Here is a 17,051-nt window from a genome sequence, read left to right on the forward strand (position 1 = left end):
AATTGAGACAGCTCCCAGAAGAAGTTTTGAAGGGTGAGTAAAAGTAAAGCCGGTGGAAAAGATGAGGAATGTTCCAGAGATGGAGGAGATAAAGAGTCAAGGGCCTAGAGGCGTGGAGCATGGTATGCCTGGTGGTAGGGAGGACAGATTGAAGGTGCACAGCCAAAAGCAGGTCGCCCAGTTCCCAGGGCATGGCAGTAGCCCAGGGGAGACACCCGCAGGCAGTGGCCCTCAGCACGGAGGGAAGGCTCCTGACTTGGGGTTGGGTGGATGCTCAGCTCAGGACCTTAGGTGAGATACTTCATCACCTTCTTCCTCAGTACCTTCACCTATCAAATACATCTACACCACCAAGATGGCAGCAGTGATCTGTCTAGAACAGGGTGACTGAAAGCAAATGGGTCATTATGACTCTTTGCTTACTGGTTTCAAAATTTTTTGAAGTTTTTTTTGTCCCATCTCTTTTTTTTTCTTTTCTTTTTGAAATATTTTATATTCTCATTCATGTTCATCCAGTTATTCCCCAGGGCAAAAGGGATTTTTTTGGTCTTGAAATGGAGTGTCCTGATATTAATTTAAGATTATTTATTGTATTCCATTTACATATTCTCAGTGATTTAAAAACTGCTCTTTAAATTAAGGCCACTTTGGGCCAGGCACAGTGGCTCATGCCTATAATCCCAGCACTTTGGGAGACTGAGGTGGGCGAATCACTTGAGATCAGGAGTTCGAGACCAGCCTGGCCAACATGGTGAAACTCTGTCTCTACTAAAAATACAAAAATTAGCCTGGCATGGTGGTGTGCACCTGTAATCCCAGCTACTTGGGAGGTGGAGGCTCGAGAATCGCTTGAACCTGTAAGGCAGAGGCTGCAGTAAGCCAAGATCACGCCACTGCACTCCAGCCTGAGCAACAGAGCAAGACTCTGACTCAAAGGAAAAAAGAAAAAGTAGAACCTCAAAACTTCTAATTTTTTCCCTTTTGTCAGAGCATTCTGATGTGACAGAGCAGACAGAGCAGAAAGAGCCAGGGGACACACCAGCCCAGTGTCACTGCCTCACAACACTTGGTATAAATGCTTGCAGATCTTGCTTTGATTTTTTTTGTTGTTGTCAAAAATTCCTTTTTTTTTTTTTTTTTTGAGATGGAGTCTCACTCTGTCACCCAGGCTGGAATACAGTGGCATGATCTCAGCTCACTGCAACCTCAGTCTCCTGTGTTCAAGTAATTCTCATGCCTCAACCTCCCAAGTAGCTGGGATTAGAGGCAGACACCACCATGCCTGGCTAATTTTTGTATTTTTAGTAGAGACGGGGTTTCACCATGTTGGCCAGGCTGGTCTCGAACTTATGACCTCAGGTGATCCTCCCACCTCTGCCTCCCAAAGTGCTGGGATTACAGGTGTGAGCAACCACTCCCAGGCCTGTGAAAAATCTCTCTAAATTGCCAGTTGTTGGCAACTTAAACTGCCTCTAGTCTTCCAAACTTTTGCTTTTATAAACAACACCAAAAAAGGACTGAAAAGGAATTAGAAAATTAGAAAAGTATAAGAGTGCAAAAGATCTCCAAATTCTTACAAAATGAACAGAAATGCTTAAAGATAGAGCAGGTTGCAAAACTCACATTGGTACTCCACTGCATCAGTTTCCTACAGCTGCTCTAAAAAAACCACTGCAAACTTGGTGGCTTAAAACAACGGAAATTTATTCCCTCATAGCTCTGGATGCCAGAAGTCTGAAATCAAAGTGTTGGCAGGGCTGCACTCCCTCCAGAGTTTCTAGGGAAGATCCTGTTCTTTGCTTCTTCCAGCTCTGGTGGCTGAATCACTTCGATCTCAGCCTCTGTGGTCACATTGCCTTTTCCTCTTCTGGCTGAAATCTACCCCTGCTTCTCTCTTTGAAAGGACACATGTGATTGCATTTATAGCCCACCCAGCTAATCCATGATAGTATCCGCATCTCCAGATCCTTAACTAAATCATACCTATGGATCTCTTTTTCCCATGTCAGGTAAGATTTATAGATTTCTCTCCCTCCACCCATGCTAATACTTAAAGAATTGGTAATTGTGGGGTGATTAATTTCCTACCAAGTCATTGTGTTTGCCAAATGATTGTGTTGGCCAAATTCAGTGGTGTACCGGAGCCAGCACGTACTGACTGTGGGAGCCAGTTCTTAAATTTCAAGACTTTAGCAAGCTGGTTGTTAAGTTGTTGGTGACTTGAAAGTGGCCATGGTGGGAGCCTTTATATCACGGAAACTGGCAAATACGTATTAAAAGTCATGGCTTCCCACGTCCCTCATCCCCACCCCAGAGAGCCAGTTTACTAGCACACTACTGGTTGACCAAATCTCCCGACCACTAGAAAACTCAGCTAGAGAGCACATCTCATCCCGAAGAAATTGCTTAAGCCCAGAGGCTTGACTCGGGCCTACTACTTGTTTCTTGGATTTTTTTGCGGTATATTGAAAGTAACTGTGCATATCTGTCTTCTACAACACATTTGATACTCCTCTAGGGCAGGGCCCTGTCTTTTTTTGCTTTAGAATCAGCTTGCCTGGCCCATCTCCTAGCATAGAGATCAATAAGTATTTGAACTGATCCCTGTAACTGGGATTACATTTGCCGCTTCTGGAGGTGACACACATACTGATGCATAGCTGCAATAATCCTAAATATAATGTTTTGCATTTCTATCTCTTTCCTTGTTTGGAAACATACTCGATGTTTTTGCTTACTGGGTGCTCCTGATTAAAGATAATTTTAGTTACTTTATATTCAATTCTGTTAATAAATCATTAAAAGTAAGATTTACCTGCTTCACTGGAAATCACTGCTTGTATCAAACAATGTGTCACATGTATTTAGCATATAGGCGTAGCACAGTAAAAGTAGGCTGAATTGATAAAATGTCTGTTAGAAGTCGGATATATTCAGTGTAAGCACTGTAGCGCCATTGCGAGTACAGTTTTAAAGATAGAGTTAAATAGAATAAATGCTTTAGAAGGTCACGTAAGGTCGATTGGAAAATTCTTTGTAATTTCTTAAACATCTACTAGGAAAAACTGATGTAAAAAAGTTTTTCCACTGGCATGCAGCAATTCAATTCACCTGGTAGAAACCAGCAGGTCCCAGCCTGTGTGTGGATTATCAGGTAGAATGTGGGCTGCTTTTTGATTTGGCTCACTATTGATTGCACTGGGCTGGCCTGGAACATTGGATTCTGAAGTTTTGGTGGATTGGAGCAGTGAAGATGTCCTAATAAATGAAGGAAAGCATACGCCTATCAGTTAATAACCTTCTTTCTTCCCAAAGTGAAACAGTATGGCCATATGGATGGGGTTTTATTATTAACCCTTTAATTCAGATTGTATACTTTTTGCCAGTTTATACATTTTACTTTTGCTTTTTGTGATTTAGTGATAAAGGAGTGGTTGCTGTAAAGGCCTAATTATCCCCTTACACTGAAACTTGTTAAGATCAAAATAAAGAGGTAACATGGAATTGACGGATGGTTCCATTTTTCACCCTGTCAACCAACATTGGCTAAATGTTGGCTGTGTGTAAGGTATTATAAGGCAGGGGTCCCCAAACCCCGGACTGTGGCCTATTAGGAACCAGGCCGCTCAGCAGGAGGTGAGCTGTGGCCAAGCGAGCATGACTGCCTGAGCTTCACCTCCTGTCAGATGGGCAGTGGCATTAGATTCTCACAGGAGTGTGAACCCTGTTGTGAGCCGTGCATGCCAGGGATCTAGGTTGCACACTCCGTATGAGAATCTCATGCTGCCGATGAGCTGAGGTGGAACAGTTTTTTTCATTCTGAAACCACCCCCTACCCTGCTGTCCATGGAAAATTGGTCTTCTATGACACTCGTCCCTGGTGCCTAAAAGGTTGGGGACCACTGCTATAAGGGACAGGAAGATGACAGATGAGCTCCCTGGCCTCAGAGGGCATTATAGTCTAGCACTGTGCTAACTTAAACCTGGTCTGTGCACTAGCATCACTTGGGTGCTTCTGGGAGTTCAGAATTTCAGTCGCTTCCCCAGACCTGAATCACACTCTGCATTTCAGTAAGATCTCCTATGATTTTAGCTGCTTAATACAATTCCAAAAAAAAAAAAAAAAAACCTGGTTGAGTAGATAGAAAAAAAATAATAACCACAGTGATCACAGAAGAGGCTATAGGAAAGGTATCAAGAACAAAGGAAGTTATTATTTTTTTTAAAATTATTTATTTGGAATTTTATTTTGATCTCAGAGTAAGTTTGCCCTTGGTCTTCTTGTATCAGAAGAATCTCAAAGTTGATGCCGTTTTAGGGTTTCTTGTAATCTGAACCCCTTAGACTGGGGACATTTTCTTGGTGGAAGTTGGTGCAGATGTTGCATTCTTGGTTGTGTACTGCTTACCAAGCCTCTGACGTCCATGTTCTCTGTCAGTGGCGACTTCTGTACCGGCGACATCCTTTATCCCCTTGCACCTCAGGGGACTGAGAACAATAATCTGCCATATTGCTCCTGTATCAAGTGATCCCATGGGGACAGTGCGGCTAAGGCTTAGGATGTCAGATCTGTTCGCCCTTTTCAGGCATGAAGACTTTGAAAGGTAGGAGTTGGGCTGGTGGTGATACATATACATAAATGTTTGTGTTGAGTCTTCCCTTTGAGGGGAACAGCACTATTAATTCCATTGAAGGCACTGTGGCTTTTAAAGCCAGGGTTTAATGAGAAGTCAGTGCCTTTTCCTTCTTTTAAGTATTAAAGCAGTGGTAGTTGAGGGCAACCTGAAAACGGGACTGGCTCTGAATAGGTGATTAGCTGTGTTTTGCCTTCCATGACTTCTTTCTGGAGTATAATCACTGGTGTACTTGGTGGGTGGAAAGGTGGATAAAGGAAGAAGGATTTAATGTACTATGAGGAGTGTGTTTGCTATGGTCCTGGGGGTAATATGGTTTGGTGGTTTTGTTTTTCTAGTTATAAATATCTGGCTCAAAGTATTTACTTTTGATATTGAGATAAGCTTTCATTATTCGTGTGTACAAATTACCTCATAGAAATATTTCCATTTAAGTCTACTGTTAAATTATTCACAGGAGATGATAATTGGAAAACCTACTGTACCCTGTCCTAAGCTAAAGGCCCCTGTGGGTTGTCCGGGTGACTCATGCGGTAATCTGATGAGAGGCACACTTCACTGCTCCCAGCCCAGGCAGGGCCACTCAGAATGTGACACCATAGAGAGCAGTCCTCCTCTCTGCTCTATGTGGTTCTCGTTGCACCTTTGTCTCTGTTCACATGCCTTCTGTTTATGCGCCTCACTTCCAGTCAAACCAGCCAACCCCAGCAGCTCTGGCAATCCAGCCGTGTTTTCCCATTGATTTCTAACTTCAGGGTGTGGCCTCTCTTATTCTCTTCTCTAGCTTTGACAGGGCAGGCAAGCTACACATGGAAATGAAAAGTCACAGTGCTCATTTGTGGCCTGTGAGGCCAAAAAACTGATGGCACTTGAAATGAGTTCCTATTTTTGGCTGGCATTTTACACAGATGGCGAGTAGAGCAATTACATGCCTGGTTGCGTTGAAAGGTTTGTCTAATGCTATATCCTGTCCTCTTTAGCACTTTTTATTAAGTCTCCAACTTTCATTTATGATAAACTCCTTTTTAAGGATGCCAATATATGTTGAAACATAGAATATTGTGTCTTATGGCAAGAACCTTCCAAACATACTCAGTCTGTTCCTTTGACTCTTGGTAGAAGCACAAATAAATCTTTCCAAATTAATGGACATTTGACTTAGGAATTCCCAAAGGAGATGATTCTAGAACTTCCTCTGTTAATTGGTTCTGGTGCCTCCAGTTTTTATGGTTAACTTTTCCTTAATGTATTACTTACATCATTTCTGAAATATATAGAGTAATATAGAGTAATTTCTTGTCCCTTTGTCAGCAGTGACGGATAAGTGACCCTCAAATGCGGAGAACTTAATATAAAAGATTCTATTGATCATAAACATGGTGTAAAGATCCACCTGGGGGTCATTATGCAGGGTCTGCTCCTCCAGCCATTTCAACCCTGGGGCTTCCATCCTGCTGGTGAAGGAGGTGGGTGCTGGCCAAAGGCAGCTGCGACAAAGCCCTTCTACAGAGGCTCTGCCTTTTATTCCATGAGCCCTCATTAACTCCCACTAAACATGTAATTTAAACAAGCCTGTTTATTTGATTCCTAAGGCCTGAAGCTCAGCAGTGGCAAAGTGGTAGGAAGGGAGCAGTTATTGGCACATGTGATGACAGCAGAAGTTTGAATTTGACAGCCTGACAGTGAGAGGGGAGGGGGCAGTGCAGCACGGTAAGGAAGGCGGATAAAATCTGTTCAGCACGTCTGTCCCACATGGGGACAAGGCAGTCTAATGTAGATTTTCTTGGGGAAAAATAGCTACATTAAGATGTTTTCATTACTTTGAAGATTATAGCTGAAGTTACTTAAAAAAAACAATTACTGTAAAAGTAGGGATTTGTGGGTGGGGAGCGGTGGGTCATGCCTGTAATCCTAGCACTTTGGGAGGCTGCGGTGGGCAGATCACCTGACATCAGGAGTTTGAGACCAGCCTAACCAACATGGCAAAATCCCGTCTCTACTAAAAATACAAAAATTAGCCAGGTGCGGAGGCACGTGCCTGTAGTTCCACCTACTTGGGAGGCTGAGGAAACAAAATTGCTTGAACCCAGGAGGCGAAGGTTGCAGTGAGCCAAGATCAAGCCATTGTGCTCCAGCTTGAGGGACAGAGTGAGATTCTGCCTCAAAATAAATAAATGAATGAATGAATGAATGAATGAATGAATGTAGGGATTTTCCATGGCAGGGTTATTGTGAAGATTAGCAATAATATACAGGCACAAAGTAGCCTTGGACTTACTGCTGGGAGGGGCTGATTTGTATGGCTCTTGGGTTGATAATCCACATAACTAAAATGTAGGGTTCATCATGGTTGCTAAACAAATATAGCTTGAGTGAATATAGTAGCTTCTTAAGAAGCCCACTTAGGATGTTCTCAGCTAATTAGAGTATATATCTAATATACATAGTTAAAATCTAAATATTACCTACAAAGCTGATTTAAACCATTATATTCTCTTGACCAACAGGAACTCTGATCCAGTTGTAAAAGTAGTTAATTTATTTGACTTTCTTAGATAAATGAAGATTTAATAATCAAGGCCCAATATAACAGAAATATGCACTAGCCAGTAGACAGAGAATTGGTTATTATGCAAACGTATCCCTAGGTCTTATGATTTGTGGGTGCACGGTTTCTGGAAATCTGGCATAAGTGGGCACTTACTTTGAGGGAGAGTCATAAGTCTAGTCCCTGAGTGGACTACTTATTATTTTTGGCTGCTTGGCAGGAAATCTTCCTTTAGCTTCTCCTGTTAAACCTTTCCTTGATGTATACAGGGATGGGGGCACTAGAGGAAAACACGCCAGTTACTAATGACACCAATTCACCTTTGCTGCTGTATATATGCACACTCCACGGAGGAAGAGTTGAGGAAAGCGCTCAACAGCCCTTCTGGTAAATACAGAACAGCACTTGGGCCGGGCATGGTGGCTCACATCTGTAATCCCAGCACATTGAGAGGCTGAGGTGGGTGGATCACCTGAGGTCAGGAGTTCGAGACCAGCCTGACCAACATGGAGAAGCCCCATGTCTAGTAAAAATACAAAATTAGCTGGGTGTGGTGGCATATGCCTGTCATCCCAGCTACTCAGGAGGCTGAGGCAGGAGAATCACTTGTACCTGGGAGGCGGAGGTTATGGTGAAACGAGAGCGTGCCATTGCACTCCAGCCTGGGCAACAAGAGGGAAACTCCATCTCAAAAAAAAAAAAAAAAAAAACAGCACAAGGTTTAAGCATATTTATAATTTTTTATTTTTCTTATTTATTTATTTTTTGAGACACAGTCTCATTCTGTTGCCCAGGCTAGAGTGCAGGGGTGCAAGCACAGCTCACTGAAGCCTCGATTTCCTGGGCTCAAGTGATCCTCCTCCCTCAGCCTCCTGAGTAGCTGGGACCACAGGCAAGTACTAACGTGCATGACTAATTTGTTTTTTCTTTTTTGGGGGTATTATTTGTAGACATAGGGTTTTGCCATGTTTCCCAGGCTGGGCTTGAACTCTGAGCTCAAGCGATTCATCTACCTTGGTCTCCCAAAGTGCTGGGTTTATAAACGTAAGCCACTGTGCTCAGCCAGATATTTTTAAATTAAAAATGCAGCCGCAGGATGTAGAGAGTAGGGAGAAGAGAATTGTGTTCATTGTTTGGATTCCATGGATCCTTTGAGTGTGCACAGATGTGTGGCAGGGGGTCTTGTGAACCAATGAAATGGTAAACAGCATTTGGGACAGTAATGGATTTTTCTGGTGAGATGGTTGTTTTTTACTTTTCCTTTTATATTTTGAGACTCTCAAAAAGTGCTTTCTTACTCAGAAAGAAGAGAGTGGATGTTTGATGTTAGCCACTGATGTTATGCACAAATATTTTACCTTTGCCTTTACAGTGGTAGTCAAAGTGGAGATATTATTCCAATTAATAACTGAAATAGGCTCAGAGCACTTGGTGATATAGCAAGCATCCCTGGTAAGTGTGTGAATCTCTGATCCCAGTGGTGTCAGATGCAGCCTGGTCTTCATTACTGATTCCTCTATGTGACATTGGGTATGAACAGACTTTCTCTGGGCCTGAGCTTTCCTATCTGAAAATCAAGGAGTTTAAACTATGTGATCTCAAGGACTCTTTTAGCTTTTAAACTGAGTCTGCTTTGTAGCCTCTCCCTTAGTAGTACCTGTTCTCTGTCATTATTTACATGGTATAAACACTTTGTAGAACTTCTGACTATCTTCTACAAGTGTTGCTGTCCCAGTAAGCTTGTAGAGCCTTTTTCTTAAAATCTCAGTGAATTGGAGTAGATGTATGGTGCAAAATCCTGGTTTTAAAATTTTTAATCAAAGTTTATTTTCTATTGCAGTTTGTTAGTTTTAATATATTTGATCGATGCTGAGTAAAACAAAGTGCTGCGGGACCTAGTTCTCTACTTGTTGCTTATTTGCTTTACTCCAAATAACACTTGGGGGAAGGAGATGCCGACCCAAGTTTCTATGATGGAAAGTTACAGGGACTTTGAACACCCCTAGGACTATGCAATTGCAGTAAGTTAGCCTTGGGTGAAATGCTACACCCAAATGCATTGCAAGTTATGGCTCTAGATAGTTTGCAGAGGAGGCTCAGGGCTAGAGCCTGCAGCTAAGTGCCACTAGCATAGCTCTCTGATGACTCTTTGTGATCAGATGATCATTCAAGATTGGATAGGAATAACCCCCAGGGGCTCCCAGTGATAGGGCAGAGGAGAATCCTCAGTCCCACACTCTGGCTGCTGGTGACAGGCAGGAGTGACAATAACAGGTACAATAATGGCTGCGTTTCACCTTTGCTGGAAGCTGGGGTCCATTATATTCTCTTTGCAAGTATGTTTCCTTAAATGATGGACATTCCTAAATACATCTAGGAATGTTGGATGTATCTATATCTATACACTGTATTAAGTCCCTTCTCAAAATTGTAGTTTCAGAAGTATGGTTTGATAATTAATAATCAAGTTCTTTTTCTTTATGCCCAGAAGTCTGTATTCTGCACAGACTTGCATACCCCTAACTGCGCTAAAGTTCAGAAGTTTGAGCTGCCACTGAAGTATTGACTGTGGAGAGGCGGGGTTTTCTGTCTCCAATGAGGTGCCTTTGGTGTCAGGAAAGCCTATCGTCTTTCGCAGGAGTGCTTGCTCTGTAATCCAAGCAATAGCCACGCAGCTGGTTTTATTGTTTGCGGAGTCCTGTGGCTCTTAACGAGCGCTTCACAGACGGGAAGGAGAGCAAGTAGGCGGTGTATGATTCTGCCCTGTGCTGGGGCGAGTGAGCTGAGCTCTTTGATTTCTCCCAAGTAACCGTGTGGGTGAACTGTAAACTGGGCGCCTGGCTTGACCCTGAATCTTTTTCTCTAGGGTGAGGAGTTCCTTCTTTCTGCAACCGACAGCTGGCTTTCTGCCCTGGTGGGGAAAGATGCCCAGGAGTGGAGTAGGATTACAGTTTGGGGTGCTAGGGACACACCAAAGAGTCGGAGTGCCTTGGCTTTGTGTTTTGCAAAGTCCTGACAAGTGCTCCTGAAATGAACACCCTGTTTCATTTTTTAAATTATACTTTTATTTATTTATTATTTTTTGGCCGTGGATATCGCTGATCTAGAAACGGAGTCCACAATGTGGCTAGGGTAAAACATTTTTCTTTTCTTTCTTAATCCCTGCTTTTCCCTTTCTTTTTAATTGGGTGACACAGAAGCCGTCTTTTTGGATAATGCCGTGCCTGACTGTCAGCGTTGTCTAAGAGGGAAACAGCAGGCGTGTGGAGAGGACCTGGGCCAATGCAAAAAACCCAGCGTTTTGTTTGCTGGTCTGTTCTTTGTCTCTAGTTGATTTTGAAAAGAAGATGAAAAAGGAAGGCTCTTCAGGTTCCTTCAGACTCAAACCGAATGCAGGTTCTCTCTCACGTGCTGTGAGTTGGATAAATTTCTCCTCCTTGTCCAGGCAGACAAAGAGGCTGTTTCGCAGTGATGGAGAGCTCTCGGTTTGTGGGCAGCAGGTGGAAGTGGATGACGAAAACTGGATATACAGAGCCCAGCCCAGAAAAGGTGACTCGATTTTTAAAAAATTTAAACATTTGAAAAAGTTTGTTATGTAGAATTCTTTGTTTCTATCACTCCGCCTTCATGATTTTTGCCCCCATTAGGAGTTTCTTTTGAAATGTTTGTTTTTGTATTGGAATTCGGCGTCATTTGTTTACAAGTCTAAAATAAAAATGCTCTTCCAACTAGATTCAGCTTGAGCTTGTATCTTGTATCATTCAAAGAAGGATAAAGTAGCTGTTATTTGTTCTCGGCAGCCTCCCTCCCTCCATCAGAGCCACATGCTCATGTGACTTGTGAAAAGTTCAATGATAAACCACCACCCCAGAGAGAATCTCCTGCCCTTATAGCAATCTGGGGCTAGAACGTGGAGCTCTTGTAAAACTGCACTGAGAAAACTTCAGGAATCGTACATAGTCTTCTTGCATCCTTCTTCTAAGATTGATGAATTACATGAATGCTTGAATTAAGCTGGTGTTGAGCTGTGACATCAAGGAAAATGAACACGCAAGGGGCTTAACCCTGATATGTTGGTCCCAAGGAGTTTTTGGATTTTTTTTTTCTCCTTTCCTTCTTTTAACCAGAGTTTTAGTTTTCTATCAAGTTTCTTTTCAGATTGATGTTGACTCTGTTCTCAGGATTAACATGTGTTGCCTCCAAGATGAAAAAAAAAAAAAAATACCAGTCCTGCTGGGAGAGAGGGAAATAGGTCAATATTTCTTAACATACCCCTATTTTATATTTAGATTTTCTGAGTTCTTCCTCTTGGTGTGTGTAGAGACTGAATTGTTAAGCTCTGAAATGGTTTCTGCATTCAATGCAGTGGGCAAAGCCCAGTAGGGGAGTGCTATTTAAGTATCACAAAGGAACCAAGTCCAGACATTCCGCGTGATTGTGTTTCCCCTGTTTATCACATTCTTCCCCATGCCAAGAGAAACCTTGCTGGAGTCTTTCAGGGACCTGTGCTTCCCCCTGCTTTGGAAAGCAGAACTACTGAAGCGTGAGAGAATCAACTAAGTTAAATATGTGCTTATGAGTATAGTAATTATATCGCACAGGCTGAGCGTTAATGCAGCCCTTCTTCAGGGGGAATGTGTGTAAACTATTTGTTCTTGTCTATTAAACTATGGCACAAGAGGGACTAGCTAATAATCTTTGAAAGTATCAGTTGTTTATTATATCAACAAGGTGATCAACAATGACCCACTGATTCTGAGCCTAAAAATGTGGGTTTTCAGTTCAAATGCTGTGTGATTGCTAGGCTTAGAAAAGGCATTTGTGCTTTCTGGCTGGAGTTGTATAGCTTAGTAAGTCCGTGAACTTTGCTTTTCTAAATCAGGAATAAGCTGTGGTTTTGGTAAATGATTGGGTTGTAATGTTTGAAACAAAAATGTCTGAAGGGTGGATTCAGTAGTGCTGTGGTCGCGAGAGGGTGTAGTTTTGATTTCTTTGGGCTTTGCCAAAGGTCGCTTTTTAGGACTTGTTTGACTTGAAGTCAACCACTGTCAAGTCTCTGTTAATGATTGTATACATGTGAGCACGAGGCTGTAGGATTTCTACTGTAGATGCTTCATCTGAATTAGCATTAAAGGAACAGAGACTGAATTTGCGTGTATTAGTTTTAGTTGGGAAATAAAGCAAATACTGTACACGTGACTTGTGGAAAATAAAGAAGTCATTGTAAACGACTGGGGTGACTTGTGAAGGGAGGACTTGCTTACGTAGCAATACAAAAGATTGTGCCCTTTATCCCTTAATGGAATAGGGGATACAGTAGCTTCATGAAGATAAATGGAAGCATAATACATGGTGTAAGTTTATGTGTTTTTTAAAAAATAATTGGGCATGAATAATATGATTTTTGACATATAGTGTCAGAGAGAATCCTTAAAAAGCTGCTTATACATCAAAATTCATGGCATTATATTCTGTTTTCACATTTGACTTACAAAAGAAAATTGGCTTCCAACTTTGACATCTTGTCTCAGGGGCATGTTATAACAGTTGATCTTTTTTCCACACAATTCCTTTCTTTGGAGAAATACAGAAGTGACATTTGTTTATGCGAGCAGATCAAAAGAGGAAAAGTCTTCAAGAAACATTATGCAGAAATGAAGTTTTTTCCCAGAAGCATCAAATAGGCTGAAACTCTAGCGAGGATTATCAGGCAATACTAAGAATGCCCAGTGGCCACGTTAGGATTTGGTTGCAAATAAATATGCACTGGGAGACACACTGGTCTGATGGGAATGTATAGCATCTTTTATATCTCTCTGCCCAGATCACGCACAGCCTAATCCACCTTCCTTTCAGTTTACTCCGCAACCCCCCTAACTTACATTAACATTTTTTGATCTATACAGATTGCCAAAAACCTGCTCTCCTTCCTCCCTGCTCTCTCTCTCTCTCTCTGTCTCTCTCTCTCACACACACACACACACACCCCCCCACACACACCCACAACCATCATACAGTGACAGCTCGAGGTAGGGCAACTGTAGCTTAACAAGCCAGCCTCGCATCAGTGGTCCCCCTGCGGGATCTGTGGTTGGTGGAGGTCTGGTTCTGCAGCACCTGGCGTTCTCTCTCCCCTCCAGCAGCTGCTGCCAGGCCACACTGCTTGCCTGTTCCCTGCCCGCTGTCTCCAGGTATGCTTTGCACCATTATCCTGCTGAGCTCCTACCATCAGTGTGTTTTATGAGACACATTCAATTTCTGAAACAGAAGCTCTTTTAATAGGGAATTTCTATGCTGGATTGTTATCAGGAACATGAAAATAAAGTTTTGAAGTGGTTACCCTTATGGATATCTTTCAGTACAACAAACCAATAGCTTTATGATTTAATGTCAAGAAACTAAGGATAAAATTATAGTGCTTGAGATTCTTCTTTCTTTTGAGAATCTTTTTTAAGATTAGAAGCTACTAGTATGCATTTTCTAATTAGACTACTGTTCCTGAGCTTAAAAAGTAATTACAAGATACATATCGATAGGTCCAAAGCAGCCACCAGTAAGCATCTGTATGTTTTCTTTTGTATGTGTGTTTGACAGCACACTACAAGTTTCAAAATTCTCTTGAATCCCCGTTTATACTCGGAGAGGTAAGAATGAATTGGGTAACAGCAATGATCAATTCTTATACTCTTAGTATGATACGACCCACAGCAGTAGTAGATGAGGTTTTAACTTAATTAGCCATACAAATCAAGGGTGTGAATCAGTATCTTCTTTATAGTAAAAAAGTAGAATGCAGTGGTAGATGAGACAATATATAACTTTTCACGTGAAGTTGTGAGAGCATTTATTGGTGGAATCATTACTGAACACTATGTGCAGGGTACAAAGAAAGATAGCACTCAGTCCCTGAAGTCATGGAGTTCATGCTTAAATGGAGAAGCAGATAAGACATCTAAAGTGGGGGGTTAAAGAGAGAATGTAGGATAATTGTGAAAAAGTGCAACACGATGACCTAGATGAGAAGGTCTGGATAAGAGAAGGTCCAGATAAAGGAAGTTTATCCGGAACATTTTCATGTTTTCATGGTCTTCTGACTGTTAGCATTTAACTGAACAAGATTTAATGAGTACCTGCTGCTTTTCTAGCACTGTGGAAGGTCCTTGAGGAAAACTAATGACTAGTAGTATTTATTCTGTGCTTCCCCTTTCTTGCTCACTCAAATAAAACTGAAAGAGGTGGAGTCATAATGGGGTGTCCGTCCTCTCATTGAGCAGAGCTTGTTTTGTTGTATCCCCGGCTCTCCATTTAGCTGGGCAGAAGCGTGATTGATGATCCTGGTATTGGCAGGTCAGCAGATAGAGAGGGTAATTGACATGCAAAGCCTTGCTTTAAACAATGTTTTATCCTTTCCTTCTGGACTTTGTCATACAAACTAGTAATGTTACCAGCTTGGAATCATTTGAATGTCAGTGCCCTCCTTTCTCAGCCACTACAAAAATGGCCAGAGAATGGCCATACTAGGTATCAAGGGTAATGAATAATCCATATACTAGATAATCAATTTTTGAGTGCGGGAGTTGGATCTATTAAAGTAATTTCATCCCAGTTTTTCTCCTAATAAAATAGTTGCAGAAAGCAGGATCCTTGTGCATAATTAGATTACTAATGTCCAGATATTACAGTGGAGAAAAATGACATGAAAGACCAAAAGCAGCTAGGTCAAAAGTCAAGATCTTGTTTCCATGTAAATAGCTGTGGTTTATTTCTGATAATAAATTCCTTAAAATGGTGAGATTTAGGAATAGCTCCTGGGCCAGGTGTGGTGGCTTATGCCTGTTATCCCAACACTTTGGGAGGCCGAAGTGGGCGTATCACTTGAGCCCAGGAGTTCAAGACCAGCCTGGGGAACACGACGAAACCTTGCCTCTACAAAAAATAGAAAAAGTAGTGAAGCATGGTGGTGTGTGCCTGTAGTCCCAGCTACTCAGGAGGCTGAGGTGGGAGGACCGCTTGAGCCTGGGAGGTCGAGTCTGCAATGAGCCAAGATCACACCACGGCTCTCCAGCCTGGGTAACAGAGCAAAACTAGGTCTCAAAACCAAACAAACATAAAGACTGGGTCTCAAACCAAAAAAAAAAAACCTCCATAAAAAATAGCTTCTTTATGGCATTAAGAAAACCTAAGAAATATTGAAAAATATTGTTAAGTAGCATCACAAATTTAAGAATGAAACAAGATCAGTAAGTTTTATTTATTCCGAGGGTTACTACATATATCGGAAAAATAGCCAAAGGAAGTTTTACCGTGGTGTCTTAACAAAAGAGATCAGTGAATGTCATTGTATTCTTCTTACTTCCTACTGAAGTTGACATTCTGTGAAAGAGACACACAATGAGTGCCACTTAATATTTTATCTGGTTTGTTGAGACTGCCCTTTATTGACCTTTGATTATTATTATTTTTTCTTCTGAAGTTGGGACTCTGTTGTCTCACTGCCTTGTTTTATTGTAAAATGTCTTTATTTGCAAATTAAATTGTTGAAGTTCGATTTAAATGATATTTTATCTAGTATCCTTCCTTTTTTAGTTTAAAAACTTTGTGCATTTGTTTTGAGAAGAGACATTGAAATTATGAAAAATATCTTTTTTGAAAATTATGAAAAGTATCTTAAGAGTGATAAGAAGCAACTTATTGTCAGGGCTTGGGTTTGGAACCAAGTAACCTGTGTTCTTTTCCATTAAAATGTCTTTGCTAAGTAACGGAAACCTTTGAAATTGATCTTTACGAACAGTTTACTTTTATTTATTTTTTTTGAGATGGAGTCTTGCTCTGTTGCCCAGACTGGAGTGCAATGGCATGATCTCGGCTCACTGCAGCCTCTGCCTCTGGGGTTCAAGCGATTCTCCTGCCTCAGCCTCTTGGGTAGCTGGGATTACAGGCACCTGCCACCACGCCCGGCTAATTTTTGAAGTTTTAGTAGAGACGGGGTTTCACCATGTTGGCCAGGCTGGTGTTAAACTCCTGACCTCAGGTGATCTACCCACCTCAGCTTCTCAAAGTGTTGGGATTACAGGCGTGAGCCACCACGCCTGGCCAACAGTTTCCTTTTTATAATTTTAAAAGACCTTGCATATTATTTAGGGTTAATTTTTTATGTCTCATGCAATTATTATAAAATATATTTCCCTGTCATTTCAGGGTGTTTTGGTTTAATTATAACATGTTCTGTCAAATTAGAGGGGTTTGTTTGTTTCCTTTTTTTTTTTTTTAGAGACAGGGTCTTGCTTTGTTGCCCAGGCTGGAGTGCAGTGGCGCAATCATAGCTCCCTGTAACCTTGAATTCCCAGGCTCAAGGGATCCTCCCCACTCAGCCTCCTGAGTAGCTAGGACTATCGGCACAGGGTACCATGCTTTTCAAATTTTTAATTTTATTTTATTTTTGTGGAGATGGTGTCTCTCTCTTTTGCTCAGGCTGATCTTGAACATCTGGCCTCAAGTGATCCTCCTGCCTTGGCCTTCCAAAATGCTGGGATTATAAACCTGATCCACCATGGCTGGCCTGGAGTTTTTTTCAAAACTACAGTCTTTTTTATCAAATACTTCAGTTTAATCTCCTAAAGGTCTGCTGTGTTTGAACCTGGATGTCTGTCCTCATAGAGTTTAGGCCCTTATCAGCTCTTACTTGGGCTTCTAAATGATCTTCTGTTCTCTCTTGCTTTTTCCACTCTTGTTCCTCTTTGATCCATCCATGAGTCTACACTGTTTCCAGAGTGATCTTTCTAAGATACAAAACTAGCTGGTACCAGTGGCTCAAGCCTATAATCCCAGCACCTGGGGAGGCGCAACATTTGAACTCAGGAGTTCATGAC

At 41.7% G+C, this 17,051-nt stretch overlaps 1 protein-coding gene across 2 annotated transcripts in view; it reads left to right on the plus strand.

Moving 5' to 3' along the window:
• Positions 1-9,127: 9,127 nt before the first annotated feature.
• NHSL1 (NHS like 1) overlaps positions 9,128-17,051 on the plus strand; it is a 153,089-nt gene continuing 145,165 nt past the window's right edge. The window contains exon 1 of one of the 2 annotated variants that reach the window (XM_033235315.1): positions 9,128-10,731. In XM_033235315.1, the coding sequence (XP_033091206.1) occupies positions 10,530-10,731 (202 nt within the window). In that variant the 5' untranslated portion in view covers positions 9,128-10,529. The remainder of the gene's footprint in view (positions 10,732-17,051) is intronic. The other variant, XM_033235316.1, reaches the window with a different exon arrangement.

This window comes from Trachypithecus francoisi, unplaced genomic scaffold (genome assembly GCF_009764315.1).
Source record: "Trachypithecus francoisi isolate TF-2019V2 unplaced genomic scaffold, Tfra_2.0 Lachesis_group15, whole genome shotgun sequence".
NCBI classification, from domain to species: domain Eukaryota; kingdom Metazoa; phylum Chordata; class Mammalia; order Primates; family Cercopithecidae; genus Trachypithecus; species Trachypithecus francoisi.